The following is a 27,298-nucleotide window of genomic DNA, read 5'->3' on the forward strand; positions in this document are numbered from 1 at the left end:
TTTAGTTGTTGTAACCTGCATTCCCTAGGGAACCAGTCCAATTGGACAAGGTGGAATTATTTCTGGATAACTGATGTGTGTATATCAGATTTTACTTTTTAATTTTGAACTGGAAGTATTTCTCTTCATTAAGGAATATTTCTTTCATGTAGCCATGATTTGTATAATGAATAATCTCTTTCCATTCTTGGCAAATAACCTCAGGCCTCTCCCAAAACTGCAACACTGTCAGTCCACCGTTTCATTTGTCTAGGAAATCATAAACAGCACATTTTAATTTGCAAATGGAAGACTGAATGTGCCAGAGTTATGAACTTTGGGGATGAATTCAAAATTTGCAGATATATTGGTAGTTGTCCAATAATATGAACCATTGCCGATAGAACTCTCAGCTTACAATGTTTATTCATAATAATATTAATCAGATCATCCCACACAGAGACTATTGAATGAAGATATAGACAAATTTTCCCACAGATTTCCAGCAGAACTTTCTGTGTTAAAACATAATAACATCATTTACAGTGTTTATTTGGTACTTCTTCAGTTTTCAGGCTGAACTACAGCAAGTCTGATACAAATGACAGAAGCCAAGTTAAAAGCAGATTAAAGAAGTTTATCACTCGAAGACCTTCTCTAAAAACTTTGCAAGAAAAGGGAATCATTAAAGGTGTGTTGTTCTCTTAAATGATTTTATCTATGATGGAATAATCATTTGATGCTTCTTCTTTTATTAAACTAGTCATCTTCCTTACAGCATTTTATTTATATTGAAAATCAAAGATATCTATTTTAGTTTTTTACAGAAATCATCCCATGATCTATCCCCACATGCGTGCAGGGATACTGTCAAGGATAAATCAGGGTGAGGTCATCAAAACCCTGCCCCACAAATTCTCAGGCCTCATGGAAATTGAGAAAAATGCACAAAGCTATTGGTTGTGGTCTATATTGTATGTGTATTGTGTATGTGCTCTTCAAGAGGCTTCAAAGGTCCTCTGCAAATTTAAACAAAAAACAAAGAAACTAGAAGGATTTTGAAGTGAGGGATGTGCTAAGGAAACGACACCATTAATTTCAGAGGTCACCCTAGTATGCAAATTGTCAGCATTCATATTAGTGATACCTATTTTGCAAGAAATCTCAAAGATTCACGGCAGTTTAATTTCCACTTATTAGGACAATTTTCACACCAGTCTGAACAGAGTAGGCTTAGGATATGTTCTTGTTTTTCAAAGTATATTGTCCAGCTAAATTGGTTGAAGAGATCTAGTTACGTGTTAAATTTTTATGTAGTTCGGGAAAAACATTATTATGCAAGTTGGCTTGGCCTCCCAATGAAACATGATGAGTGATGATATGTGTATATATAGTACATGTGTGTGCAACAGAGCTTTTACATTAGCTTCCTTGAGCATGGCAGCTGGTAGTTACTGAAGAAAAAAAAATCTTCAGAAATGGATTTCTTCCAGCTAGTTTATAGGAGGGTACATGTGGTTTATGTACACATATTGAGCATGATCCAAAGCTTAATGTGCTTAATGGTACACAAAGGATATCCAATAAACAGAGTCTTTTTGTCCTTTTTATGTGCTTTACTATGGTAAGTAAAATCTTTACATGTGCATAACATACCTGCTTCATGGGAATATATACACGGTCTCATCATCCCGAGCTTATATAGACTTTCTCTTCCGTATGATGGAGCTGCTCAAATGGAAAAATTTTGCTTATACCTGAAATGATGGCTCAGTTTCTCTTATGGTTTCCTATTTATGGATGTGTTTAGTTATTGTGGAAGTCTTTTACTGGGTGAGCAAGGTGGATTTTTATCTCATTTTATAAAATCTTGCATGTAAAATTTGCCCACTCACCAGTGAGTATATGTTTAAACCACGACTGATCATGTAAATTAGATAGTTAAAGGCTCTTTGGCACCAGCTGTGCACAGCCATAGTACACTGGATGTTCTGGTTGTGTTCCAGCAATTTTGAACTAATGGAAGGGTTTCATCCACTGAAAATGAGGGCAGCTCCACAGAGGGAAGAAAATAGAAAGATCCAAGAAACAGTAAAGGTGGATATTTGTTTCCCAATTTCATCTAATCCACAGAGACTATGATGACAACGACCATTTACACTGATGCAATTCCATTACAGTCACAGAATCTGTGATATTTAAGGATGGAATCTCTCATTGCAGTTTATTTCTTATTCCTTCTAATTATAGCAGTCAAGGACATGGAGGCAAACTACTAATAATGTAAAAAGCAATTCTCAGGCACCTTTCAAAAGTTTCACCAATCCAAATTGGAGCATACAGTGACTATTGATTTATTCCTTCGCATTTCTAGTTGTGCCTATTCTGAAAGCTCAGTTTTGGTGGAAAGGATGTAGTAACCTCTATTCAATAGTTATTACAGGTAAGAAATGACAGAAACCTAAAATCCAGTCTAGCTATTTATAGTGTCACCTAGCAATCACTGTGGCAATGTGAAGCCTATCCTCATTCTTGATAGTTTGCCACAACAATGGATGTATGACAGTATAAATTGCCAGTGTGGAAATTATTCTTGTCTACTTATTCCAGCTGCTAAAATCCTGTAAATGAAAAGGTGACAGTTCTTCTGGTTTGGGATTAGAAATCATGTTTTGAAAAACGTTTTAAAACATACTGTTTTAAACATACTGTTTTAAAACATACTGTTGTTGCAACTAGTAGTCTTTAAACTAGTCTATTTGAGATATTGCAGTAAATGAATGTTAGAACTGATTCAACATTTTCTTTATCAGGTATATTAAAATATGCCTAAATTATGTCCATTTGTAACTGGGGAGAGTCAGTCTGATATAGTGGTTAAAGGCACTAGACTAGAAACAGTATAGTGAATTCTAGTCCCACTTTAGAAGCCAGATGGGTGACTTTAGGCCAAAGATTGGAAGAAGGCAATGGGAAGACACTTCCAAAATTGTTGCCAAAAAAACTGCAAGGACTTGTCCAGGCTGTTGACAGGAGTCAAAACTGATGCAAAAGCACACAGACACAGACAGAAATGTGGAGAACTAAATCCGTATGCATTCCTTTGTGTGGCCTTGGACAAATCTCTATTTTTAAATCTTGTCCCTTTTGGCAAAGAAGTATACATTTTTCTCCATTTTTGCCATTGTAGATTAAATGTCCCATAGGGCAGTTTTATAGGTATAGCGCAGTTTAAAGGAAGAAAATCATCTCATTTTTTTTTTCTCAAAATGAAAAGGGATATCCTCATATCTGCTGTTTCAAGATAATGAACTCAAAAAGACATGGATGGGGCCTCTGCTTGGGTTTTGTCTAACTGACCAAATGAAGTCAGGAAACTCAGCATGGGTAGAATAGCCCCCAAATCTGTGAGTTCTCCAGTAGATCAGTGCTTGCCATTGGTCTTATGCTAGTGAAATTTGCTCAAGGATTGGAGTGGAAAGAGGAGAACTCCTTTACCATATCATGACAAAGCCATACAACTGGAAGGAATCATGTAAATTATTGCCCATAACAAATCCTCTTTAATACATTTGTTGCATTTGAAACCCCCAGGAACTGGTAACGTATCCCTTTAGTATGGGGAATGTATATTGCAGTGGGGTTTAAACCATTTTAATTATTTATTTAAATCTTACTGATCAGTGTAAAGGTAAAATGTGAAGTCACATGTTTCTCTTATCAAGGCTCAATCCATATAATCAATGAACAGCTTTTCCGTTGCCCAGTCATCCCGTAATCTAAATATTTGGCATCCAAATGTTCATAGGACATTTGTCAAATGTTTTATACCCATCCTCAAAACTAGTGACCCATCAAACACAATCTCACCTGCCATGCATGGTGGACTTCCAGTAGCTTGATAAATGTCTTTTTTTACTGTTTGCCTGTGAATCTTAAACTGGGAGAATAGCAGGATACGAAATACTAGAAAAGTAGGTTGCATTTGGTGAGGTTTGTCTCAAGTTGTGCAAGTCTGCTATACATCAGTTTATGTGTTGGTTTTGAAATTAGTTGAAGCTTTAATTTATTGTCTTTCCATTTTTGTATCCCCCTGTCTTTTTTTTTTTTTAATTTAATAAATTGTAGCTGATGAATCTCCTTTGGTGTTATTTAGGGATCAGATGTGATCCTTCCTAACAAATGCGGATTCATTAGCATAACTCAATTCCATCCACTAATGTGTCTCTGAAGAAAAAGCAGATGCATGTATTTCCAAACAGACTTGCTTTAGAATTTTGATTTACCAGCATAGTCTGGTTTTTATCTAAACAGGGAGATGTCTTGTATGTTCCATGCTCTTTCATGATGTTTCATGCTTTGCCATAGAGGCCTACTTTTTTCTAGCAAGAGAATATTTTTCAAGAGCAAAAGCATGCTAAGTTTTCTACCATGAAGTTTCATCAGGATTAGGTTGCGGCCATGCAAATGAGTTAAGATTTGTTAGCAGAGCTTAATTCCAATCTCCAATATGTCTATGTGAAATGCTTATTTTATAAGGTGCCTTCATTGTCTTCAGTACAGTTTATCCCTTAATCTGTTCAAATGTTATGAAAATGCAGTTGCAATGCGTTCCCTGACAGCAAACACTTTTAAATGTTAATTTTTAAAGCTTGTATTAAAACATGTTAAGTAGAAACACAGATTAAAAATAAAAGAGCTGGCCAAATTTCATATCCTTGAAAGGATGATTTATTTTTATTTTTATTTTTTATATAGGTGAATTAAAAGGATTGAGAAGTTGTTTATTTCTACTCTTCTTTCTCCCTCCCTCTCTCCCTCCCTCTTTGTCAATAACAGCAGAAATGGTTTGGGTAGAGATTTTCTTACCTTTTTATTGCAAGAACTATTCTTCAAGAGTGATTATATGTCTATTATTTGCCACAGAGAGATCTCCAAGAGAAAATGAACAAATCTTTCTAATTCTGTTGCTTTATCCACTACAAAAATATTTCCAAGTGGGATTAAAAATGCAGATAATTACAATAAAAAGTAATTAAAACAAACTTATAAAAAATAAACATTTAAAATTAATTATAATTTAAAATAGAAGTTAAAAACTGCAAAAATTCAAGATATATCTTATACTATTATAAACCAGTCTTCACTTTAGCCTTATCATAGTTTGGTATAAATGCCAGGTCTTTATAAGATCAGGGTCTGAGAAATTATGTACTTGTCTCTCATAAGGTTCCACATTTCATATTATGGAAGAACGTGACGTTACGTTTATACCAACTGTTTGTTTTAAATGCCTGATCAGATATTTCGCCAACACCTCATATCCAGATTACAGTTGCAGAATGCCTTAAATATAGATAGAGATAAAACCTGGTTCAGACATTCAGTTGAACATAAGCAACACTCATACTGAAGGGAGCGCACACTGGCTCTGCCCTTTTCACTTTTCAACCTCCACGCATTCATCAAGTGGCTTGCGTTCATGGAAGTTCCACTGTCCACATGATCCTCGACTCTCCTTTATTAGAATCCAGGATCAGAATGAAAGTTGTAATTTCTTTCAATCACATGTGAGTTGAAGTACATGGTGAGTTCAGCACCAGCTGAACATGTAGAGGCAAGGCAGAGAGGCAGCATGGCCCTATTCCCAATCCTATTTGATGTCTTCCAACCATTCCTTTGAATGCCTGATAAGTTCAGATGCTGATTCCCTGAAATTAACTGAAGGATTTAGGAAGAATACTGGGTAGGCAATATAGGCTGCAAATACAAACACTTATTTGAATTAAGAAATACTCCTCAGTAGTGATTTTTAAGTATTTAATGGGTTAATGACTTAATCTAAAACCTACTATCAAGAAGTTTGCAATTAATAAAATAACTGGAAAACTCAGTCTTAAAAAAAAGAAAAAGAAAACCTAAGTGCTAATAAAATATAAATGGAAAAATGGAAAAAGAATCCAATTCTATATACAATCTTTGAGTAGGGATCATGATGATTTGCTTTAAACAAACAAACAAACAAACAAACATAACAATTTTTAATTTAATTTAGCTGTAGAATAACTTTATTATAGAGGGTTTTTTTAGAAGTAGCTTTATAAAATGCTTTACATCCTTGATATAGGCCATTGCCTATAACATGTATCAGATGCCTCCTATTTTTAGGACTGTATTCTTGATTATAATTCTATTTTATTAAATTGTTTTAATCTAATAGACCTCAATGTATCATTTCAGGGATTTGCAATGGTCTCAAATCCATGTAAAACTTTGAAAAGCTTCACAGTCTCAATAAACACAGTAACCATTTAATTGTAATTTCTGCCAATGAAGCATTCTCACTTTTTATGCTATAGGTACTTAATAAAGTAACACTGGAGATATTCCCTTAGATAAGGAAACCTACATTTGTTGAGACTGACATGCTTGAGAAGAATAAGCAAGTCTTGTAAGAGAATAAGGATGCAGGTTATTCTGTTCTAGAAAGAAGGCAACCCATAGAAGTTACAGTTAAAGATTACATGACAATGATACACTACAGCCTTCTTTACACATTTCATCCTTGCATAACACTAAGCCCATCAACCAGAAACAAGTGAGTGTTTGGTAACAGTAATTTCTAATAAGGTGTTAAGTCCAAAAATCAAACACTATTGTACAAACCCTGTTTGAGGGTAGGTTTTGTCATCCAAGCCCAAAGCACAATCTGATGACTCTCCAGTTGCCCATAGTCCAGGTCACCATAGTGAGTTTTAAGACCAGTCTGGTTGGACAAAATTGTAAATTAATTGTTCTTGGTGGCTTCTGAAAGAACATTTCAAAGTAGATTCGTGGGAGAAAGTTGATCAGAGGAGTTGCTTTGCATTGGTAGTCAGGAATCTTCTATCTTGTCAGCAGTTAAACCTGTGGAGCTAGCCATGTTTAGCACATACAGCTTCCCCAGTTTTTATATAAACTCCATATTTTTATGGAAATATTAAACATATTAATATTTAAAAATTGTTAAAATATTAATTTTTTCTTCTAAACCATTTATGTCATGTCGCCCTTTGTCTGTAAATGCACCATTACCAACAAACAGAGCAATGAATACAATGCTTACAGTCTATGACATTATGGACTGCATTCTTTGTTCTTGCTAATTAGTGCATTTCTAGCAAAATTTCCAGAACAACACTGTTTAACTTTTTGCACTGATTTCTGTGTAATTTTTTTGTTCAGGATCTTGGGAAGGGGGATTTTTTTTTGCAATGTGTACAGGGCATCTGAATAGTTTGTACTACAGGATTTCAAACAACACAGAAGCAGAGCCTGGTTTAGAAATGCCGCTCCAGCACTCGCATGCAGCAGAAAGCAAGCTGTTAAGCTCCTGCCTCCAAAACTGATGAACACAGTGGGGACCCTTTAATAGTTAACAGCCCAGAAGGGCTATTTGAGAATAAGTCCTTCCTCCCAAGCAAATTGTTCTTCCTTGAAGCCTAGCATTTCTGTGTATGCTTTGGCTTTGCACCCATAGATGCTTTTTAGTTATCAGCTACAGAAAGTGCTTTACCTGGATAAATCTGCTGTGTGACTTTTGTGGAATAACCAATACATAGCATTGACTTATCTTCAAATTCTGGCTTTTTTTTTTAAAAAAAAAGCAGGATGGTCAGATCATTGGAGCTGTAATCATATTTCATGCCTCAAAACTGCAGAATAACTATCCTATCCTTTCCTCTTGTCTCCTTTTATATTCACATTCAAAGCTGTCATGTCCACTACTGTTCCTAATGGATGGTTTTTATGTGCATATATCTGAAACCCATAATGTGAACCATGCTGCTGAACACACTGTGAATATACTGCTCTTCTTTAAAAAGGTGGTTGTTTTTTTCATGCTATAGTATTGACTAACTGTCGGTGTTTGATGTATGGGTTACCAGGCTGATGTAGACTTATGGTTAGAGCTTAAGTTGTTAGTTCTGCTTTTGCAGCCAATTCAGAATAACTACAGATGCCTCAAGATATTAAAATTGACTGCTCAAATGGACTCAGTGTGGGAGTTTCATTGGTTTTAAATTGATAACAGCTGAAAGTGAATGATTAAAGCTGTATAAGGGCATAGAATGCAGCTCCACTTTCCCTTTTTCTTTTTAACAACTTCTCGCAAACAAGTCTTTCTATGGGAATTTTCTTTACTATAGTAATAATAAAAGTATTTCATTGCTTCAAATTTCTAAATGATGAATAAGGACATTTCTGAAGAGGGAGCAATTCCTGAGAACCTAGAAAAAAACCTTGGGAGGACAAAAGAAGTTTCTATTCTGAAGGGAGCATTTTAAGTTAAACAGCATTCCATAAGGTGGACATTGTGTCTATTTCCCAGACATTGGAGCTAAGTAAGTTGGATAGGAGACATAAACTGTCATAACAGGAGATTAGGAGTGTTGTGTACATCTTTGCTTATCATCCCTACTCCCTACCCCATTATTACTCCCCTCCTGAAAGGGGAGGAGGAAGAACGTATAAGTTTTAAAGAACGTTTTCAGAAATAAATCATACAAAGCCCTTTTGCTTCCTTTATTCCCTTGAGGACAGTTATTGTTTTATTGGAAAAGATGTTCTGGATGTTTCTTTATCCCAGCAAGACTTAAACTATTTAGATATGGAAAAGGACGATTTTTTTTAAAGAACAATATAGATACTTCCAATACACACATCCGGACACACATCATATACATTCTTTTAATAGAGATTTCAAGAGTCTTTAATGTGCTAGATTCTGGAGGCTGGATCCAACTCCAAAAGTAAAGTGTTGCTTCATACAGATTAAGTAGATATTGCTCAGCTAATCTACTTGAAGCTTTGTCTAAGCTAAAATTGTGTCCTTGTGTCCTTCAAGGCTGCAACAGAGAGTCCAATGAATGCATTCACTTGGACTGCCACTTAACAATGGCATCATATCTGAGAAGAATTCAGCCCATGAGAACAGACTGAAGTTGAAACATGCTTTACTCCAAGTTTGAGGAAATGATAATCCTGTTTTAGATATTGGAATTAGTATTGGACTGAATTAGCAGTCCTGCTCTGTTGTGGAATGAAGAGGCCACGTGAAAACCCATTTCATTGTAAGACACTGATTAAACTAATCAGGGAGATTTCTCCACCACTGGAAACACTTGAGGGGGAAAAAAAACTGGGATAAAAAAAGAAAGAAAGAGAAAACATGAAACCCTGCAAATGCCATTTTGTAAAATAATCCCTGCATACCTAATGAAAATTAGTAAAAATTGAAAGTCTCTGAAAATTATTCCTCTTTTAAGGCTGGCCTTGCAAAAATAGGGTGGACGTTTTCAGCCCAGCCCATTATGAATTATAATAATTATAATAAGCCCATTATTAGTATCTGAGAAGCTGGTCTTTATGTAGACATAGCCGACCCAAAGAATGGAAGATTTTCACCAATATGTTATCTGCATCAAGAATGGTTTCAAGTATGTGATTGCATGTGTGTGTGAGATGAAAAAGTTGTGCAAACTGTGGCCCTACTTCCAGTGACTTTTGAGCACATGCGTGCTGAAAAAACACTTCCTATGTTTGGTAGAAATATCTGAATAAAGTCTATAAGTATCTTCAGACAAATTCTTTTATAGCTTTATCCAACTGGATGCCCTAATAAATCTTGTGATCGTTTTTCAATTCTTTGCTCTAAACTTTTAAATATTTTTGCCTGCAGCCAGGTACTTGAGCAATGTGTGTGTATGTGTGTGCACCCACACTTTTCAATTCCTGTTAGCTTTATGGGTGCACAGCTAAATGCCTGCACTGGGCTGTCCTCTTTGTGTTGTCATGGTAAAGTTAAAAAAAAATGTGTTTGTTTATTCAGGAAAATTTCTGTTTACAGGCACTAAGGATAACTGATCGCAATAGGACTCATAATGGAATTGAATCTTGTTCTGCATTCTTTGAAATAATCCATAGAATTTCTTGGAAAACAATACTGAGGAAATTTCACGGAATGTAAAATGTGCAAAAGAATGAAATTCTTTGTAGGCTCTTGGAAGAAAAAAAAATGAGGTTTTTACTTGATAACCCTATGAGAGGCAGAAATCTAAGGATATCACAGTCTTTAATATTGTGCAGGTTACTGTTAGTTATACATGCTCCCTTAGGATTATTTTAGGCTTTGCTAAGAAACATTGATTATAGAGCACTGTCAAAGGCCTCTACACTCATTTTCCAAGTGTCATGCTCTGCTGGAAAGGTATGCGGAGACTATCTCTTAGCTTAAATGATGATCTTATAGCCACATTGTTTAAACATTTTAAACCGCTTCTATTGAATGGTTTCTCTCATAGGTTTTATTCATTTTGATTCTGCTGACAAAGTTCCCATTAAGGAGCACTCTCTTCATAATTTGTCAAAAATATATAGCAGAGATGAAGGAGGATGAAGCTAATTTGTAATCTCAGAGCACTAACCTAGTTATCCTGACATACTTCATGATGTACACCCTCAGCCAGCCAGAGGTTTAAAGTTATGAAGCACAAAAAAAAAAAAATCATTTTGTAAACCACACAATTTACAAGCATTGTCAAGGGCCAGGGCAACTTATTCTTAGCAAAATAACCAATTTCCTAAAAATAATAATTAAGCACTTGCCAAAGGGAAAAATGTCAACTTTGTACAATGGCTTGAAGGAAATGCAGCAAAGAAACAGATTTTTATGATATTAGCTGACTGTAAATGATGTAATAGAGAGGCATAACATAATAGTTATTATATTATTTCCCTGAAAGGACTCTGGTACCATTACAATTTTGCTACTGTAGTACCTTATGTCTTAGAATTTTCTGGACCCTTTCTTTCTATCCATGGTTTACAGTCCATCCAATTCTCTATTGTAAACTTTTCTACTGCTGCTGTGCAGAGCATATGTACACAATATGTCTTGATATAATGTGTAATGCTATATGAAGTGTTATTTTTAAAAACAATGGGCCACTTGCTATATGACTGGCTTGCCCTGTCTGAAGAGCAGATATTGGCATGCCTCCCAACCATACCTTCAAAGTGTAGTTGTGGGTGTGCACTCTGTGAAAAAAAGCTCAGAAGAACAGCTTCAGACCTCAGACTAATCTCTCTGCTGTTAATTAAACAAGCCTATCATTTTTCCAGAGAGTCGTCTCTTCACATTAGGTGACCAAAGTATCTGAGCTTGAGCTTCATTATCAATCCTTCCAATGAGCAATCAGGGTTGATTTCCTTTAGGATTGACTGGTTTGACCTCCTAGCAGTCCAGGGGACTCTCAAGAGTCTTCTCCAGCACCACAGTTCAAAGGCATCAATTCTTCGGCGCTCAGCCTTCTTTATGGTCCAGCTCTCACAGCCATACATTACTACTGGAAAAACCATAGCTTTGACTATGTGGATCTTTGTCGGCAAGGTGATGCTGGGAAAGACTGAAAGCAAAAGGAGAAGAGGACGGCAGAGGATGAGATGGTTAGATAGCATCACTGAAGCAATGAGCATGACACTGAGCAAACTCAGGGAGGCAGTGAAGGACAGGAAGGCCTGGTGCGATATGGTTCATGGAGTCACGAAGAGTCGGACACAACTTAACGACTGAACAACAACAAAAAAATATTTTTCAGGCTTTTGAACAAACCAGAAAAAGGATGTTATTGCTTTAAGCAGTCAAGTTAGTGAGACTTTTAAAGCAGTCACATCTTGTTTTTAGCTTTGTATGATAGTCTGAAAAAGACAGGTTGCTGAAATGAATAGATGAGGCTGTTTGTGCTTATTCTTCAAGTTTATTCTTGTTTGAAGTCCAAGCCATGTCTTACTAAACATTTTAAGTGGACATAGCCCAGTTTAGCTTTATTTTAAAACTATTTTAAAATATATGTGCTGTCCTTCAAAACTTAGTTTTCTAAGGACAATTTACAAACACTTGAAAAAACAACAACACATTTTGGATTTTGAGTTTAAAAATCAGCCGCAAATACAGGTACAAACAATCTACTTTCTTGGTTGACTGATGATCAATAGGGTTTTTCATTTATGGGACAGCTTAACATTTTCTATACTCTGACTCCCCATCAAATGGCTGTTTTCACATGAGGATGACATCCTCTGAATTATATCACAATGCCCTATACCTTTAGTTACTGCGATCTCAATGCAACCTTCCAGACTGGCTCTACTAAACAATTGGCCACCTAGGCTCACAAGGGAACAGCAGCTTTAGGCAGCAACTTCTGGTTTGTGCAGAGATGCAGTTGTGACCCTCAGGTGTTCTTAAAACATTTTTTGGAAGACAGAGCCCTGTGTGTCACCCTGTAAGTTAGCCTTCTGCCCACAGATTTGGGCTGCATACTTTCCTATTGTCAGCACTGAAATAACATTCAACTATCAGTCTATTTTATTCCTACATGTTGAATGGGGGTAGAAGAAGTACCATCCTTGTTTTGTATAACAACCTGATATGCAGATGATGGTAGTTGTGGCTTACCTAGAAAAGACTTACTTTTCTGGGTAAGCCACAACCACTTATCTACTTATCTGTTCTATAATGCAGCTGAAAGTTCCTAATATTCACACTGCTAAGAACTAGCTGTGGATATCTTTAACTCCGTGTGCCAAATAAAATAAATCAGAATTCATGTAGAAGTCATAGCTCATGGCCTCAGTCCCACTGAAAGAAATGGGTTGTAAATTGGTCACACATCAGATTTATCTCATTGTTTTTCAGTGACATAGTCACACAAGTAATTTGAGTTGGGATCATTCCGTTATGTATGCAGTATATCTAGTAAAATCTAAACACACATAACATGCCTAAACATGAGGCAAAACTTGGAACAGAATCCTTTAACTTTCCTTGATATTATATTTGACAAGTTTGCTTACAAAACTAGGTAAGTGGAGGACAAAAACTTTACAATTTTCTGTTCACTTTGTTTCACATTGCAGGGTGCTTATTTAAAGTTGTGTTTCTGTTTAATCAACCATTCTCTGTTTTGTCTTTTCTAGATCAAATTTTTGGTGCTTATCTGCACAATGTCTGTGAACATGATGGCTCTACTGTCCCTCATTTTGTTAAAATGTGCATAAAGGCTGTTGAAGAACGAGGTGTGTATTTTGTGATACATACATTCCTAAATGTTGCAGGTATATTTATAAGTGAGGTTTTAAATGCTGTCTTTCATCTACTTATGGACAGCTTTAAAACTGTCCATAAGTAAACATAAGGTATTAAAACTACAGTGGTATTCCCCACCATCACTTTTCTTAAACTTCCTAATCTTCTTTGCAATAAGTATATGCCCTCCCCCTCCCCCCCTTTTTTTTTCTGGAGAATCACCAATATTACTCAAAATAAACAGCACCAGTGGGTCTCTTGCCCTTACAATTATTTGTTGCAACTTTGTACCTGATTACTGGCACTGTTTAAAGCCTATATGGCGTACCTGCCTTAAAGCCATGTCCTTCTTTAGGCATGCCTTCTTTCATATTGTCTTCCAGGCAATTTTCAACTAAAATGAAGTTAGCATTCAAGAGAAAGGTATTTTTAACAACACTAACAAAGTTATCGTGCAGTTCATCATTAAGGAAACCCTACTTTTATACAAGAAGTGTGTTGTATTCAGCTGTGCCAGAATGGTTTCCATCAGCACCCTTCCTTCTAAGCCCCAAATGCTCCTTTCCAATCTATTCTGGAGGGATTGTAAATCCTTCAAAGCAGATTGGGGGAGTTAAGGGAAGTGCTAGCGTTATAGGATGGAGGAGAAGGGGAAAGCCTGATACATACATTGAAATAAGCTCATGTAATATTATATATATGGAGGGTTAATGGTGTATAATTCCTGGAAATTCCATTTTGCTCATATAAATGAATTAGGAAAATTATATTCCCAGGATATCAAATAGCTATGAAATAAGGAAATATTAAAGCCAAAAATATGAAGTGGAGATTTTGGAATTTGAGGGTCCCTTTCAGGATTGCCTGCTTTTGAACTGACCACTGCAGCTGTCCCTTTATAAGCATTTTGATCTTCACCAATTAGTAAGTGATAACATTCAGCTACAATTCATTAGCAGCTTCACCTACTGATTCTACAGAGATCAACCCCCTAGAAAATGAACAAGACCCCAGTTTGTTTTACTGTTACAGTTTTGTGGTTAGTTGGCCAGCCAAGTCTCTAAAGAAAAAGAAAATATGGATGTAAATGATCTCAAACATAGAAGAATATTCTGGATTAAAAGCTATTACATATTTGATGGTTTGCGTTTGGTACAACTTAAAAAACCCACTCCCACTGAATTTGGACCTTTTACCATTCTAATGTCAAGTTTCCACTGGCGGTTCTTGTTCATTGCAACAGAATTAAGCATGCATTTGTGGAAGAATATAGTGGCAGACTGTTTATATCCATAAAGTGCTCACTGGCTGCTGGAATAGTTCCTTAGTTCTAGGAGTCATATAACATAGCATTAAACAACTCAAATCCTAAGTACTGCAAAATAATTGGTTTGTGTATCAAATTAATAATTTAAGAACTCATCAAAAATATTTGCAATCCTGTTTGAAAAATGTTCCAGTAGTAAATGCCTTTGCCAATGCAATGTTCTTACTAAAAGAGAGATTGTCCTCATCTTCTAAATATGCCATCTACCTGGGAAGAAAACTAGTCCATGTTGCATAGTACTATCTACTCAGATATGTGTCTTTTTTTTTTTCCTATTTGTTCTGCAAAATTAAGATATTTCTCACCTTTACCAAAGCCCATGATAAAAGTGCAGATAAAAGAATGCTATTATTATTACAATATGGTATTTGCCAGAGGCCTTGCAAATACAGCATCTGGGTACCAGGAAAAGGGTTTTTGTCTTTTCCTGGAGAGATTCACCTGGCACTTTTTCTTGGCTTTTTTAATGCAAGTGGAAACTGTAATCTTAACATGTTCTCTAACTCTGTTTTGGAACTTTTAAGAGAGTAAGAATTGTAGTGCTGATTTTGCATTGCTTTTATCTTCTGTTGGTTTTTTTGCTTATATATATATATATATATATATATATATATATATATATGCATGCATGCATGCATGCATGCATGCATGCATGCATATGTGGGGGGGGTGTATGCATTAATGCTGATAGATGCATTAATAAATATTAAATAAATAAAATATTCAAGGAAGCATATTAGATGTCTGTAGTCTTTTAGAAGGCATAGAGAATAATTTTAATTCTGTAGAGCACTTTGTATAAGTACTGCATGATTCTGTTTTGATTTGCATGCTTCCTTCCCTTTACTTACTGTAACTTTAAGCTAGCATATGGCTTTAGCTAGTAGAGATATAAATAATAACCAATCTCAGTGGCATGTGATAAAATTTGCATTTTATCACTATTTATGACTTCGTCCTTGGTATACAATTTCCTATCATCCTGGACTTGGATTATAATTCCTGTGCCTTTACTTCTGTTTACTCAGTGTGTTGTTTTCACTAAATTCTGGCACAAACTATTGCAGGACAGCAGTAATTTATGTGAAGCTAAATCCAATGTTTATGAAAGCTTCTGATGACATTTTAGACAGGGGTTGGTATTAGGAAGCCGTATGTGGAGGTGCCAAGTCTCCCAGCATGGCTGGGACTCAACAGATTTAAAGCCCTCCTCCTAATAGCCAGATATGCCTCCAGCCAAGTTATTCAACTACAGAGTCATGGGAAATACTTACGTACCAATTATGGGAAAGGCATAGTTAATGAAAACTGTATGTTTACTTACATAGTCTTAGTAAGATGGCCTAAACATTCATTGCAGCTGGCATCTTGGCTGAAGCAGAGAACTCCGTGTCTCTCTGTCCCGTCTTCATACTGTAACTGTACACAGTTTGTTTCATTTCAGTTGAAAGGTTTCTTTTCCTCTGAAGAACCTCCATTACATATCTAACTGCAGAACTAGGTTGTACTACTCTGCAGCGGGAGCATTGTTCACTGTGAAAATGGGTACAGGCATTAGAAAGCCTCAGGAATAGCATTCAATAATTTTGAATGAGTTTAAATTCACCTGAATTCATTTGTGAGTTTCACATTGTTACTGGGCCAACAAAAATCTTGTCTGGCTTGACTAACAGTGTGTGCTAGATGTGATTCTAGGCTTCACAAAGTCATTTTAAATTAAAAGTTAATAATAATATATTTTAATGTGCTATACTGGGGAAGATGTACTTTAAACTAAATGTGATATGGAAAATAATAATATCAAAGGAAGGGAAAGAACTTTAAAATGTGTCATCCAGTAATTTCAAACCAATCTGGTCAAAAACAGATTTCCTGATGCTGAGGGTTTCATTGAAAATGTTATATGTCCATTAAAATTGTATTGCAGTATTTTTTCATATTTTGTCCCACTAGTATCCTTAGGTTTTCAGCAATCCTGTATCTTGTATAACATCTGTTCGTCATCACTCTTCAGATAATGAATAGGTGAAGGAAGCTTTTTTTAATCTAAATGAATACTCCTCCTACATCAACTTTTCAGCCCTTAGTGTTCTGCTTTGTTCCTTTATTAGCTGTTAATTTAACCGTAATCTGTCATTCTTAGAGCGTCACCTTTATTATTGGTTAGACTAGAAACTCTGTGCAAGAAAAAGAAAAGTTGTTTTGTCAAACATTTTAGTTCTAGTATGATTTCAGTTCTATTTCTACATATATTTTCTAGCTAATTATGCAACATCGTTAGATTTTGCAGTGTGGTTCACCAACAATTAAAAGAATGCATTTATTAAAAAAAAAACTATACAAAATACATATGTTTGTAAAAATAGTGGACAAAGGTATTAGAGGAACTGGAAATAAACACCCATATAAGGTGACAGACTCAGCCATAAGCCATTCTCTGAGCTTCACACTACACTCCCCTCTCATTTCCAGACCGTAATAATAAGAGTCCTCAGAGGGAAGTTTTCTGAATGAAAGAGGTGACTATGAAAAGCTCTTGGAGCATACTAGTTTACCATTATTGTTTAAATATTAATCTAACAGCAGGATAATTTAGTTCATTCTTCAAATCGGTTTTCATTGTTAATCAGGGTGTGACTGTGATCCGTACAAAGGCAATAACAAATGCACTGTAGTTAGTCAGCAAGAGGGTGAAGCCTGTGCATTAACATGAAGAATCAGCCGGGACATGAAGGCAGCCATTGAAGACAGCAATGCCAGCATCTAATTCCCTTATCCTTCTCTTTTTTATGTGTAATAATGCAAACAATTCATTCTCATCCTGCTTTTAAGATGAAGAAGAAGCTGATGATGCCATATGGTACCCTTTGTATTTTTAAACTTAATGAGAAAAGACATGTATCCACGTGGAGACAAAAGGGGCGAGTGACAAAATGAATGTCATGATATCAGAACACAAATGCTGTTATTTACATACTCATGTCCAAAATTGGGATTACAAGTATGACAGGGCAGGGTTTGTCTCCACTCTTCTGTTCTCATTTTTTCATCATCGCAGCGAGTTCCTGAGAAAAGAGAGGAATGGGAGAAACAACCTTCTTTTGCATCCCGTTTCCTAATTCTGCGCTGAGCTGCTAAACTCACTTGCCCACATCTGAAACATAGGAAATGCTCTTTTGGTTCAAGCCCGAGGGCCATATCATCCTGCTGAGGCTAGTCATAAGCTTCTAGAAACCCAGAAGCAGGGATATGTGGTTACTGGCAGATAAGGTCAAGGAGAAAGGCTGAAGGCTAGAAGGTTGCTCCCAGACATCTCTGGATTTCATATCAAAACGCTGCTGCTGGGGGAAATGCTTATGCTGAAAGCTGCTGCTAACATGGGACTGCACTTCTGTAATTTGTCAGTTAAAGACTTTTGGATTTCTCTGCGCATATTCTTTATGGTCCCCATTCTTTTCTTTTTAATTGATCTGGCTCAGCATGCTGTAAAGAATGTTACCCGTTTGATTTCTATCATGAGAACTAGTGACCCTCAAAGACAACTTGTACACCCAAATTCTTAATGTCAGTGTTTGCAACAACACTGCTGATTTTCTTTCTCTAGCACAAGATGCTGCTGCAAGAATTATATACAAAATCACATAGTTGACTCCCAGCCAGAAAGTCATCCTGAGATCCATAGCACTGAATAAAGATTTAAGAAAGACCTTTAGTCCACTTTAGAGAAGGTCCCTAGCTTTCAAAACTTTATCTCTCAACTTTACTTGTTAGCAGCTGTTCTATTTTTTTGCTGTCATTTGTTTGACAGCATCCAGTTATAGGTTCCGATGTCTGTTTAAAGAAACAGGGAGGTTGTTGGCTTTAAAATCCCCTTACTGCTTGTGTGTTCAACATTTTCCCAGGCTTTTCTGCATAGTTTGCCAAGCAAAGGGACTGACCTTTTGTAGCAAACACTTTTTCATTTCAAAATGCTCACTTTGATTTTTGTCCCATTTTATGCTCATTCCAAACTGTTTACAGCCCACTAAAAATGACTGTGAATTATATGTTTGTGTAATAGATTCCTTTTGTGGTTGAAGAGGAATGTTTACTTTGTGCAATTAGTTATCTTTGGGTAGATTACAGTGACCTGGAAAAAAAGGGCCTAAAATGATTATAGTACCTTAAGTATTTCCTTTTGTTATCTCCTGTAGCAGTAGTCTAATATTTTTTTTTTTGAGCCTCAGTTCCGTGAATTAATAATTTCATATAGAGCAAATGATCGTCCACCAGTCATTTTGCTCAAATGCTTTGTTTTGCTTTTTAATGTGGGAAAGGACTTTAAATTTTAGATTCCCCCTCTCCAAGTTGAAGCGGTCTAATCTTTGATATCTTTTAGGCTGGAAAAAGGAGACTTTTTTTCAAAGGTATAAGTAGTTTGACAGACATATGGCGGTTTCCAGCATGCATACTTGTCCTGATAAATACCTTTTACATTTCTGTATAATCAGTACAAGTATTGAGTAGTGAAGTGAAGTGTATGATTAAGATATTGGACTTGGACTGGGGAGACTCAGGTTCAAGTGCCCACTTGATCGTGGGTGCTTACTGGGTGACTCTCACTCTCTCTCAGACAAGCCTACCTCACAGATTGTTGTTGAGATAAAAGTAGGGGAGACCCCATGTAAGATACCATTTGGTCTTATAAAAAAAGCAAGTTATAAATGCTGTAAATAAATAAGATTTAACCCATTTGGCACAGAAGAAACACATGTTCACTGACTTTCACAAAATTCCTTCCATTTTCTTTGAAATCAGTCCAGAGCAAAGCTATACTTTATGAAAGCCTGATTATGTAAGACCTATATTTCATTCTCAAACACTGCATGATTATCATATGAAAGAATATAGTCAAAGGATCTTGACTCATGTGATTAACAGAGTGTTTCAATAAGATTTGCTTATATCAAGGATCACCTCCAATAAATCTTCATCATTCCTCATTGGTTGTGCTTCAATTTTTTCCTTTTTTTTTAAGTTGAATTTAAAATCTAAGATTGTTAGAGTGATGTTTCCTTTTTAATTGTAAAATGCATTTAAATATAAATATAGTGTTTCATAAAAATCAGTATCCAGTCAGAAACACTGAACAAATGTCCTAATAAAAAGATTGTTCCAAGTTTAAAAGGAAATATCCATCAAAATTAAGTAAAAGAAAGAAAGAAAGAAACAAGCAAGTAAACTATAAGAATAATATTCACATGTTCTCTCAAATGTAATACTTCCAAGGCTAGATTATTTTTCATCCTAGTTTTATCGTTGTAGAGGTCTCTGTACAAATCATGCATTCCACTATAAATCTCACTGATTTATTCATGGAGCTTCCTATGAAATGCCCAACAATGGATGATTATTGTCATAAGCTGATCAAGGAGCAGTGGCTATATTCAGTATGGTGATATATAACAAATGGTCCCCAATTTCATAGTAGTAGAAGGCAAAAAGGTAAAGATACTTGCCCTGTGGCATAGTTTATGTGATGTTTGAAAGGATGTGACTTCAATCCAAACTGTATAAATGAAGAGAATACAAAAAATAAGAGACTTGAAAAAAGAATGAATGTTTTTCTAGTACAATGAAAAAAAAAAAAGTGAGTATGTCATTAAATGAAATCATTCAGTGTCTTTTGTGAATTTAGTGCTGTCCTGGCGCAAGAAATGTTTTCTTGCTCTGATTCCATGAACAGCTTTTCAGACTTTCTGTTTTGTCATCTCCCCCAATTGTCTGGGTCAGATTTTAAGGGCTGGTGGGTGACTGCTGGTGGGAGAGAGATCACTCTCTTGCCATCCTTTAGAAGGCTATTTAAATACAGTCCTGAAGGTCTGTGTCCATGCACACATGTTTCACTATCCTCTCCTCTCTTTTTTTCTCAGTATTGTTCCATTTACATTGCTAACATGATTTCAGGACCTGTCATTACTGAAATTCTGCAAACTGTTCTGGGAACCCTTTTGGCTGAAGAGCAGAGTAGAAATGCATTAAATAGTTGCCATGTCACTAAAAGTTATTGGGCCCTGATGCATGATGTACAATGTAAGAGCCACTCCAAGCTTATTTCAGAACATCATCTCCTTTTTGCTAATTTGTTTGTTATAAACATGTATATTTATCCAGAAATTTGTAGCATTGACAGTTTTGTTTTATTTTTCCAAGTTTATTTACAAACTGCTTATCCCTTACTGTTGCTTTTTAGCAACAGTTCCTAACATTTGTTTTTTTTCCCATGCTTCCAGCTTTATATAACGTTTCCAGTTACCTTTGAGAGCAGTACCCAGAAAGTGTAGGGATCATATTGCTCTGCTAGACGATCTGAACTCTTAGTTCTGCTAATTTTGTAGCATACATTCTTTCCCACTTTGGGATAATCTATTATACTTGGATCCAAGCATGCACTAAAAGCTAATACTTCCATGAAAAATGTGCAATTTGTACTGTTTAACTTTTGACAAGATCCTTGAAGTTTTTTATGATTTGTCTTGTTCCAAGAAGATTTCAGCTTCTTGTTTTTATGTGCATGTAAAAGGAAAAGAAGCAAAGCAAAATGATAGCAAATGCATCCTATTTTATATATATATATATATATTCAGCTTTTCAACAGATAACTCAATATATTTTTGTATTGCAGAAATAAAAAAAAATGGAGCTCAGGCCACTAAAATGCCTATCTTATCAGACATTGATTTTATTGCTCTGTTAATACACTGCAAAAGAGTATTAGCCAAATCACATTCCAAGCAATTTTATCTTGGATGTTTATGATATAAAAAGATGTTTGTAAGTTATGAGTAGAAATTAGGAGCAAATGAATGCAAAAGTCTTGGCAATAATTGCTCTACGAGTTCTGCCTTCTGACTCATTTTATCCAGCTATAGCCACCTTTCTCAGACCAAAAGCCAGTTCATAGTTTTGTACAAAGTCCAAGTTACAATTGGCTCAGAGGGGTATTTTCTCTGGGGCCTCAGTGTCTGTAAAAAAGCCACACTCTGTGTCTTTTTGTTTTTTAAGGAAAAAGAAAAAAAAATCAAGCGAAAACATTTTAGAAAGAGTATGATGTACAAATTAGAGGGGAAACAGAAAAGGAAGGAGGAAAACAATGTATCATGGAGGTATAATTTCGAAAGTATGAAGAGCAGAACCTAAGCTGCATTTTTTCTGTAAAGAAAAAAGAAAAAAAATTAATGGAACTACAAATAATCGAATCCCTTTAAGCCAGTTGCCATCTTTCTTAGAGTCACCTGATACCTGCCTCATTGACTAATTCATTCCAGAGAAATGTATCCCATGCTAATAAAAGAAAGCATTTGAATGCCAAGACGTGCCAGAAAAAACAAGTGGTTACTGACTGTTTACCACAGAAACATTTGCTGTGACAGGACTAAATTCATACCTGGGAGCACTCCAGTGGTTTTCCTGGCACTCCAGCACAAGAGGCATTTACTCTTGCCCTTTTTCTTGCCATTAAAATCAGTCTTTTGGTAACCGCTTAGAGTATAGCTAATATTCAGAAATAAACCCCAGCCTATCAGCACATTTACCAAACAAGTTAGACTCATTCTCCTTTTTATTAATTTATTTAATTTGGAAAGGGACTCTTTTTCTCAAACCATATGCTGAATTTCACAGTCTATGCTAACACTCATGGAAATGTTCCTTGGAAAACTAGGGCTAAAACATTTCCTGATTAATTAGTGGCACTGAACTTTTGCTAATATTTGTGTTATGTTGCATCCTCTCTCTTTTTCAAGGAGCTCAAGGAAACATATCTTTCCTTTCCTCCCTCTCTCCTGCTCCTCCACCTTTTTTTTTTTTTTTAATCCACACAACAATCATATAAAGAGTTACAACAAGCATCAGGAGAACCCAATAAATTCCATGACTGAATGGAAGTCTGCATCTCCTGAATTCTAGATAGCAGCTACTTACTAACTGGTGGATTGCCAGCTAGTTGTCAATGGAGACAATCTAACCTAAGAAAAATTTCCTGCTATCATCCAGAACAAAAGAGGTTTATCTTTTTCATTACCGACAAATAAAAACATGGTGGCAGCAAACTCTGCATTCTTTTCCTCTTTCTACAGATTTAAAAATATTCCACTGTAAAAGAACAAAACTTTCAGACAGTATTGGAAGCTTAAAACATATTCAGTCCAAGATCTGTGATATACTGTAATGACTGTTCATGAATTCCATCATAGTCATTCAGTGATTGCAATGGGCTAAAACAGATGATACCTAAACCGTGTATCACTTATTATATATCCAGATTTTATTTACATAATAAATAATAGATAATAATATAGAATAAATGTAGAAGAACCACTACATGCAGGATGTTATAAACCTAATCTGTCCCCCCAGGCATTTACTTTGCTGAACATTGTTCAGATTTTTCTGAAACTCAACTGGAACCAGTGGAATTGGGCATAGTGCTCCTAATCCAGGTCAATTCAGCAAACTCTTTTGCTGTTCCCTGGGACTGGAGCTGTGAGAATCATGTGGGATTCTAATAATTATGTCCATTTTTTTTTTTAAGCAATAGGTGCTAAAATAGGTGTGATTTCATTCACAACAATATGCATGGAGGCTTGCAATAAACCTAACAGTACAGTAATTGCCTGCATATGGTCTCTTTGTAGTTTCATGTTTGGGTCATTATTACTAAACAGGTGTCTTTAAATGTCAGAAGACTTACGTTAGAAAGTTTTTCTTGCTGTTATTTAAAAAAAAAAACCTTTTATTGCTGATTCTTTCATGAGTGAAATAAACTCATAACTAAACAGATGTGAAGATGACAAAAATATTGAATATATATACATATTCTCTTTAAATATATAATTGTTTCTATTATTAGTTCCCCTTTAGAGATATTACTAGCAATGAGCTTGCTACTCTGTCTATTGGGATATCTCAAGAAGCTGAGCATTGTTTGCATAGAATGGTAAGAAGCATATGGCATAACATTTTAATTAATCTGATAAGTACAGAAACATTTTTTAAAAATAAATAAAAACAGCCATTGAGGTTTCTGGTGGTATAGGAAAGTAAGAAGCTAAGTTTCTGCACTGGTCAAGAGTTACCACACAGCTTTTATATATCTAAGATAATAAGGACTTGTAACCGAATTGTATGTGTTAGTAAGTGTTCACTTGTTCATACCAATCCCAATCCATTGACTTCAGTGACAAATAAGCTGGTTCTAAACTGATTTGTAATTGTAAGAAATCTATTTCCTATAAGTGCTACCCAGATAAGCCACTAGAACAAAAAATTTTCCCACCATAAATTATTTCAAGGTTCTCTCATTTTTGCTATTGAATTTGTTATGCTTTTGTACATAATTTGAAAGCTGAAACGTGCTTTCAAAATTTTGTTACATATGTTCGTATTTCATAATTGGTATGATCTATTTTTCACTTGAGCACTAAATTGTCAGATCTCTGATACACCAGTGGGAAACTTTGCAGTTATCTATATCTAGAAATATATTTGCCATATTTTCTCCCTATCTATTAGTCTTTATATACACCCATTCGTACTAACACAGTTCAGATCACTCCATTAATGCATTGTACACTTGCCCTGGTCATTTTTTAATGTGTGTATTTGTTTAAATCATTTGATTTGTTTCTTCAGAGAGCTCAAGAAAGCAAGGAATAGAAGTTAAACTATCATTTTTAAAACATTTTGACAACAGAAAATCAATAGAGGCAAATATGCATAGCTCAGAGTTGAACTGTGGAGTCTTTGGGGTTCTCTGAGCTTGGTTCTTTTCTTGCAAACGTTTCATTACCCAGCTAGGTAACATCTTCAGTGCTAGAATGGGATGGGGTTTGCTCTCTGTTTACATACTGTGACACGCCCTGCCAGTGTTGGTGGGGGTGGGGGTTTGGTTTTGTTCCTCTGGTAGTTCCTTGATTAGGGTATTGTTCACTGCTTGATTGTGTACCTGGTGGTAACAACTGCTCATCTGGGTGATGATTGCTGGTGAGGAGATGTTCTGGTCTTTTCTTTTCTTTTGTCTCTTTTGAATAGTGTATAGACGCTGTTTATTTCTATGTGTCTGTTGATTGCTGCCTTGTCTGAATACCAAGCTTCCAAGAATTCCCTTGCATTTTTGGATTTAGCTTGATCTAAAATGCTGACAGTTTCCCAGTTAAAACTATGGTTCAGTCTGTCCATGTGTTGTGAGATTAAGGAGTTTTCATCATGTCTTCTGACTGCTAGTTGCTGTTCATGGATGCACTCTGCTAGCCTTCTGCCTGTCTGTCCTACATAGTGTTTGTTGCAATTCTTACACTGTATGTTGTAGATGACTCCTGCTTTTTCTTCTTGTGCTACTGGGTCTTTTGGTTTACTTAAGATATTTTGGAGGGCTTTAGTTGGTTTGTGTGCTACAGAGATGCCATGTGGTTGTAATAGTCTGTTGGTGGTTTCTTAACCAAGTTAAGAAACAGTGGTTTAGATCTTCAAATGAAAAAGAAGCAAAATTAAAGACCTTCAAAAGGGAGTTTCAGTTACTGGATAGAGTGTTTCTGGGACCTCAGGACATACAAAATATATAACAATCACTGTATAAATTGTTCACTGTTTGCTGCCTCAGAGCTCTTTGGATGTAATGGTATGTGGGAATGATCTTTGGAGACAGGAGGAAGAGCCACAGACTGGACAACCGGTGTGTAAAAGATATCTCAGCCCACAGAAGGAGAGAGGGCATGAAGCACATTTCAGAAGGGACCCTCTCTAGTTTTCTAGAGAATAAAAGGAAAGGAGGGGAAAAATACTTCTAAGATTCTGTTAATGTATCCTTACAATAAAGGTAGAGCTAGTACTTCTGGTTGTGCTTCTTGTCTGGACTACCTCGAAGGGCTGACATCATCTTCGCCATTCTCGGGGCAGAACTGCACTCTTTGCTTGCCTCACTAGTGTGGATCAATTACCACTTCTTGGCTGCTGGACTTCCTCCATCCACTCCCAGCCCATTGCAAAGGCATCCCCTGCTCCACTTCAGACCTTTTCCATCCTAAGCTGTTTTAAACTGTTCCCAGCGGATAGTTTGCAACATTCCCTTCTTTTTGTCTAGTGACAGAAGGCTCCAATTGGCTATAGTGCCTGGCATGTCAGCTCCCCTCCAGCAAGTAGTCACTTCTAATTTCATCCCGGATAGTACTAGCTCTATCTTTATTGAAAGGATACATTAGCAGAATTGTACAAGGCTGAAAGCCTGCTACGTTCTCCTCTGGTTGGCAGCTGCCTTTTTAAACAATTATCTTGTGGTTAATCCAACAATGGTCCTTTAATTAAATAGAACTTTCCTCACTCATATTTTCCCACCCCCAACAGAACCTCCAATAGAACCTCTTTATTCCATACAACCCAGTTTCTTTTGGCTTCTACCTAGGCTGTTCCCCTTGCTTTCCCATCACCTCCCCGGAGTACCGCAAAGCTTTCCTTCCTTCCTTCTTTCTCTCTCTCTCTCTTTTTTTCCTTCTGAAACTTTAAGTTGCAATGTAGACACATTGGAATGAAGCTACAAAGTTTCAGTGAACGCAATTTTGCTTCTGTGAAGCTGAACCCTCAGTTGTTCCTTGCTTCAAATTTTCTATGGATCTATAATGGAATGTAGGAATGTTCCATTTGTTTTGATCACTATAGCATCAGAGCAATGATAGTAAAATCAGGGGGGAAGGGACGGGTCTCCTTTAAAAGAGATTACACTACAACAGGATGTGAAGGCCTCTGTGTGAGCACACATCTGAGAAAGCAAAGAAAATAATGGGGACTAGTGGGGAAGGAACAATCCATAAAAGGAATAGGCAGACACTGGTAGACAATCCACGGAGGACCAGCCAATGAGGCCTGCCTTCCTTGAATTGATGGGAAGGGCAAGAAGCAAGGGAATTACTGATCAGACCAATGGTGGCTATAATCCACATGGAGGATCAACACTACCCCATTGCCAACTTGCTGCAATGAGAACTGGAATTTTTAAAATTGGCTTCAGAACAGCCAGAAGCAGCATGGGAGACAAGCAGCATAGCTTTTGATGTGCCTTCAGGGCAACACTCCTTTTATGGTTAGATCTTTTTGCATTAGCAATGAAACTTAGCATTTAGAAGGTAGATGCTCAGGGAATACTATCTATCTATCTATCTATCTATCTATCTATCTATCTATCTATCTATCTATCTATCATATAGTGGTGGGGGTATGCTAAGAAGCCATCAACCGGGAACAGAAGCCTTATGTTGTCATGTTCTCAGACAAAAATCACAATACAGAACATTATAAAGGTATATTAGTAATAATCATGATGATGGTTATCCAGTTTACTGTGAGATACTATAATATCCCTTATTATAAGTTGCACCAAGCTGATTTGCTGGAGGTGGTGGTGGTGATGTGATTCTATGCACTGTTACCAAACAAAAATGGACTGAATATAAAATGCATTTCAGAGCATGGCATAAATAGGTGCTTAAGAAGTTCTTTAAAATGTTTGGGTCTTACTTCTATACAAAACCAAGATGGAAGAGGTTGAGGTTCATCCTCATTTGTCTTCATCTCTTCCTCTGAAAATCAGCCCAAGTTTTTTTTTTTTTAAACTTATCTCCAAAAGGGCAAAGTTCAACAAAAATCAGGAGTCTTAGAAAAATGGTTGCCTTCTTCATATGCTACTGTCTGGAAGTGGCAGTTCTTCAGTCAGATGAACAAGAATATGTTACAGCTGGCTTTTACTGGAATCGTTTACACTCTCCTTCAGTTGTGTAGCCAGTAGGGAGTTGTCAAGCTACATATGTTTTCAAACCTCTCTCAGCTAAATCAAA

General features: G+C 36.2%; 1 protein-coding gene across 2 annotated transcripts in view; it reads left to right on the forward strand.

The window, feature by feature from the left end:
* The window catches only part of ARHGAP15 (Rho GTPase activating protein 15), a 424,051-nt gene that overhangs the window by 244,654 nt on the left and 152,099 nt on the right, over positions 1 to 27,298 (forward strand). The window contains exons 10-11 of one of the 2 annotated variants that reach the window (XM_088146524.1): positions 548 to 670; positions 13,000 to 13,098. In XM_088146524.1, coding sequence (XP_088002650.1) covers positions 548 to 670; positions 13,000 to 13,098 — 222 coding nt within the window. The remainder of the gene's footprint in view (positions 1 to 547; positions 671 to 12,999; positions 13,099 to 27,298) is intronic. The other variant, XM_088146525.1, reaches the window with a different exon arrangement.

This window comes from Python bivittatus, unplaced genomic scaffold (genome assembly GCF_059951505.1).
Source record: "Python bivittatus isolate LINGU-HERP-01145 unplaced genomic scaffold, Pbiv_v1 ctg000480_np1212, whole genome shotgun sequence".
Lineage (NCBI taxonomy): Eukaryota > Metazoa > Chordata > Lepidosauria > Squamata > Pythonidae > Python > Python bivittatus.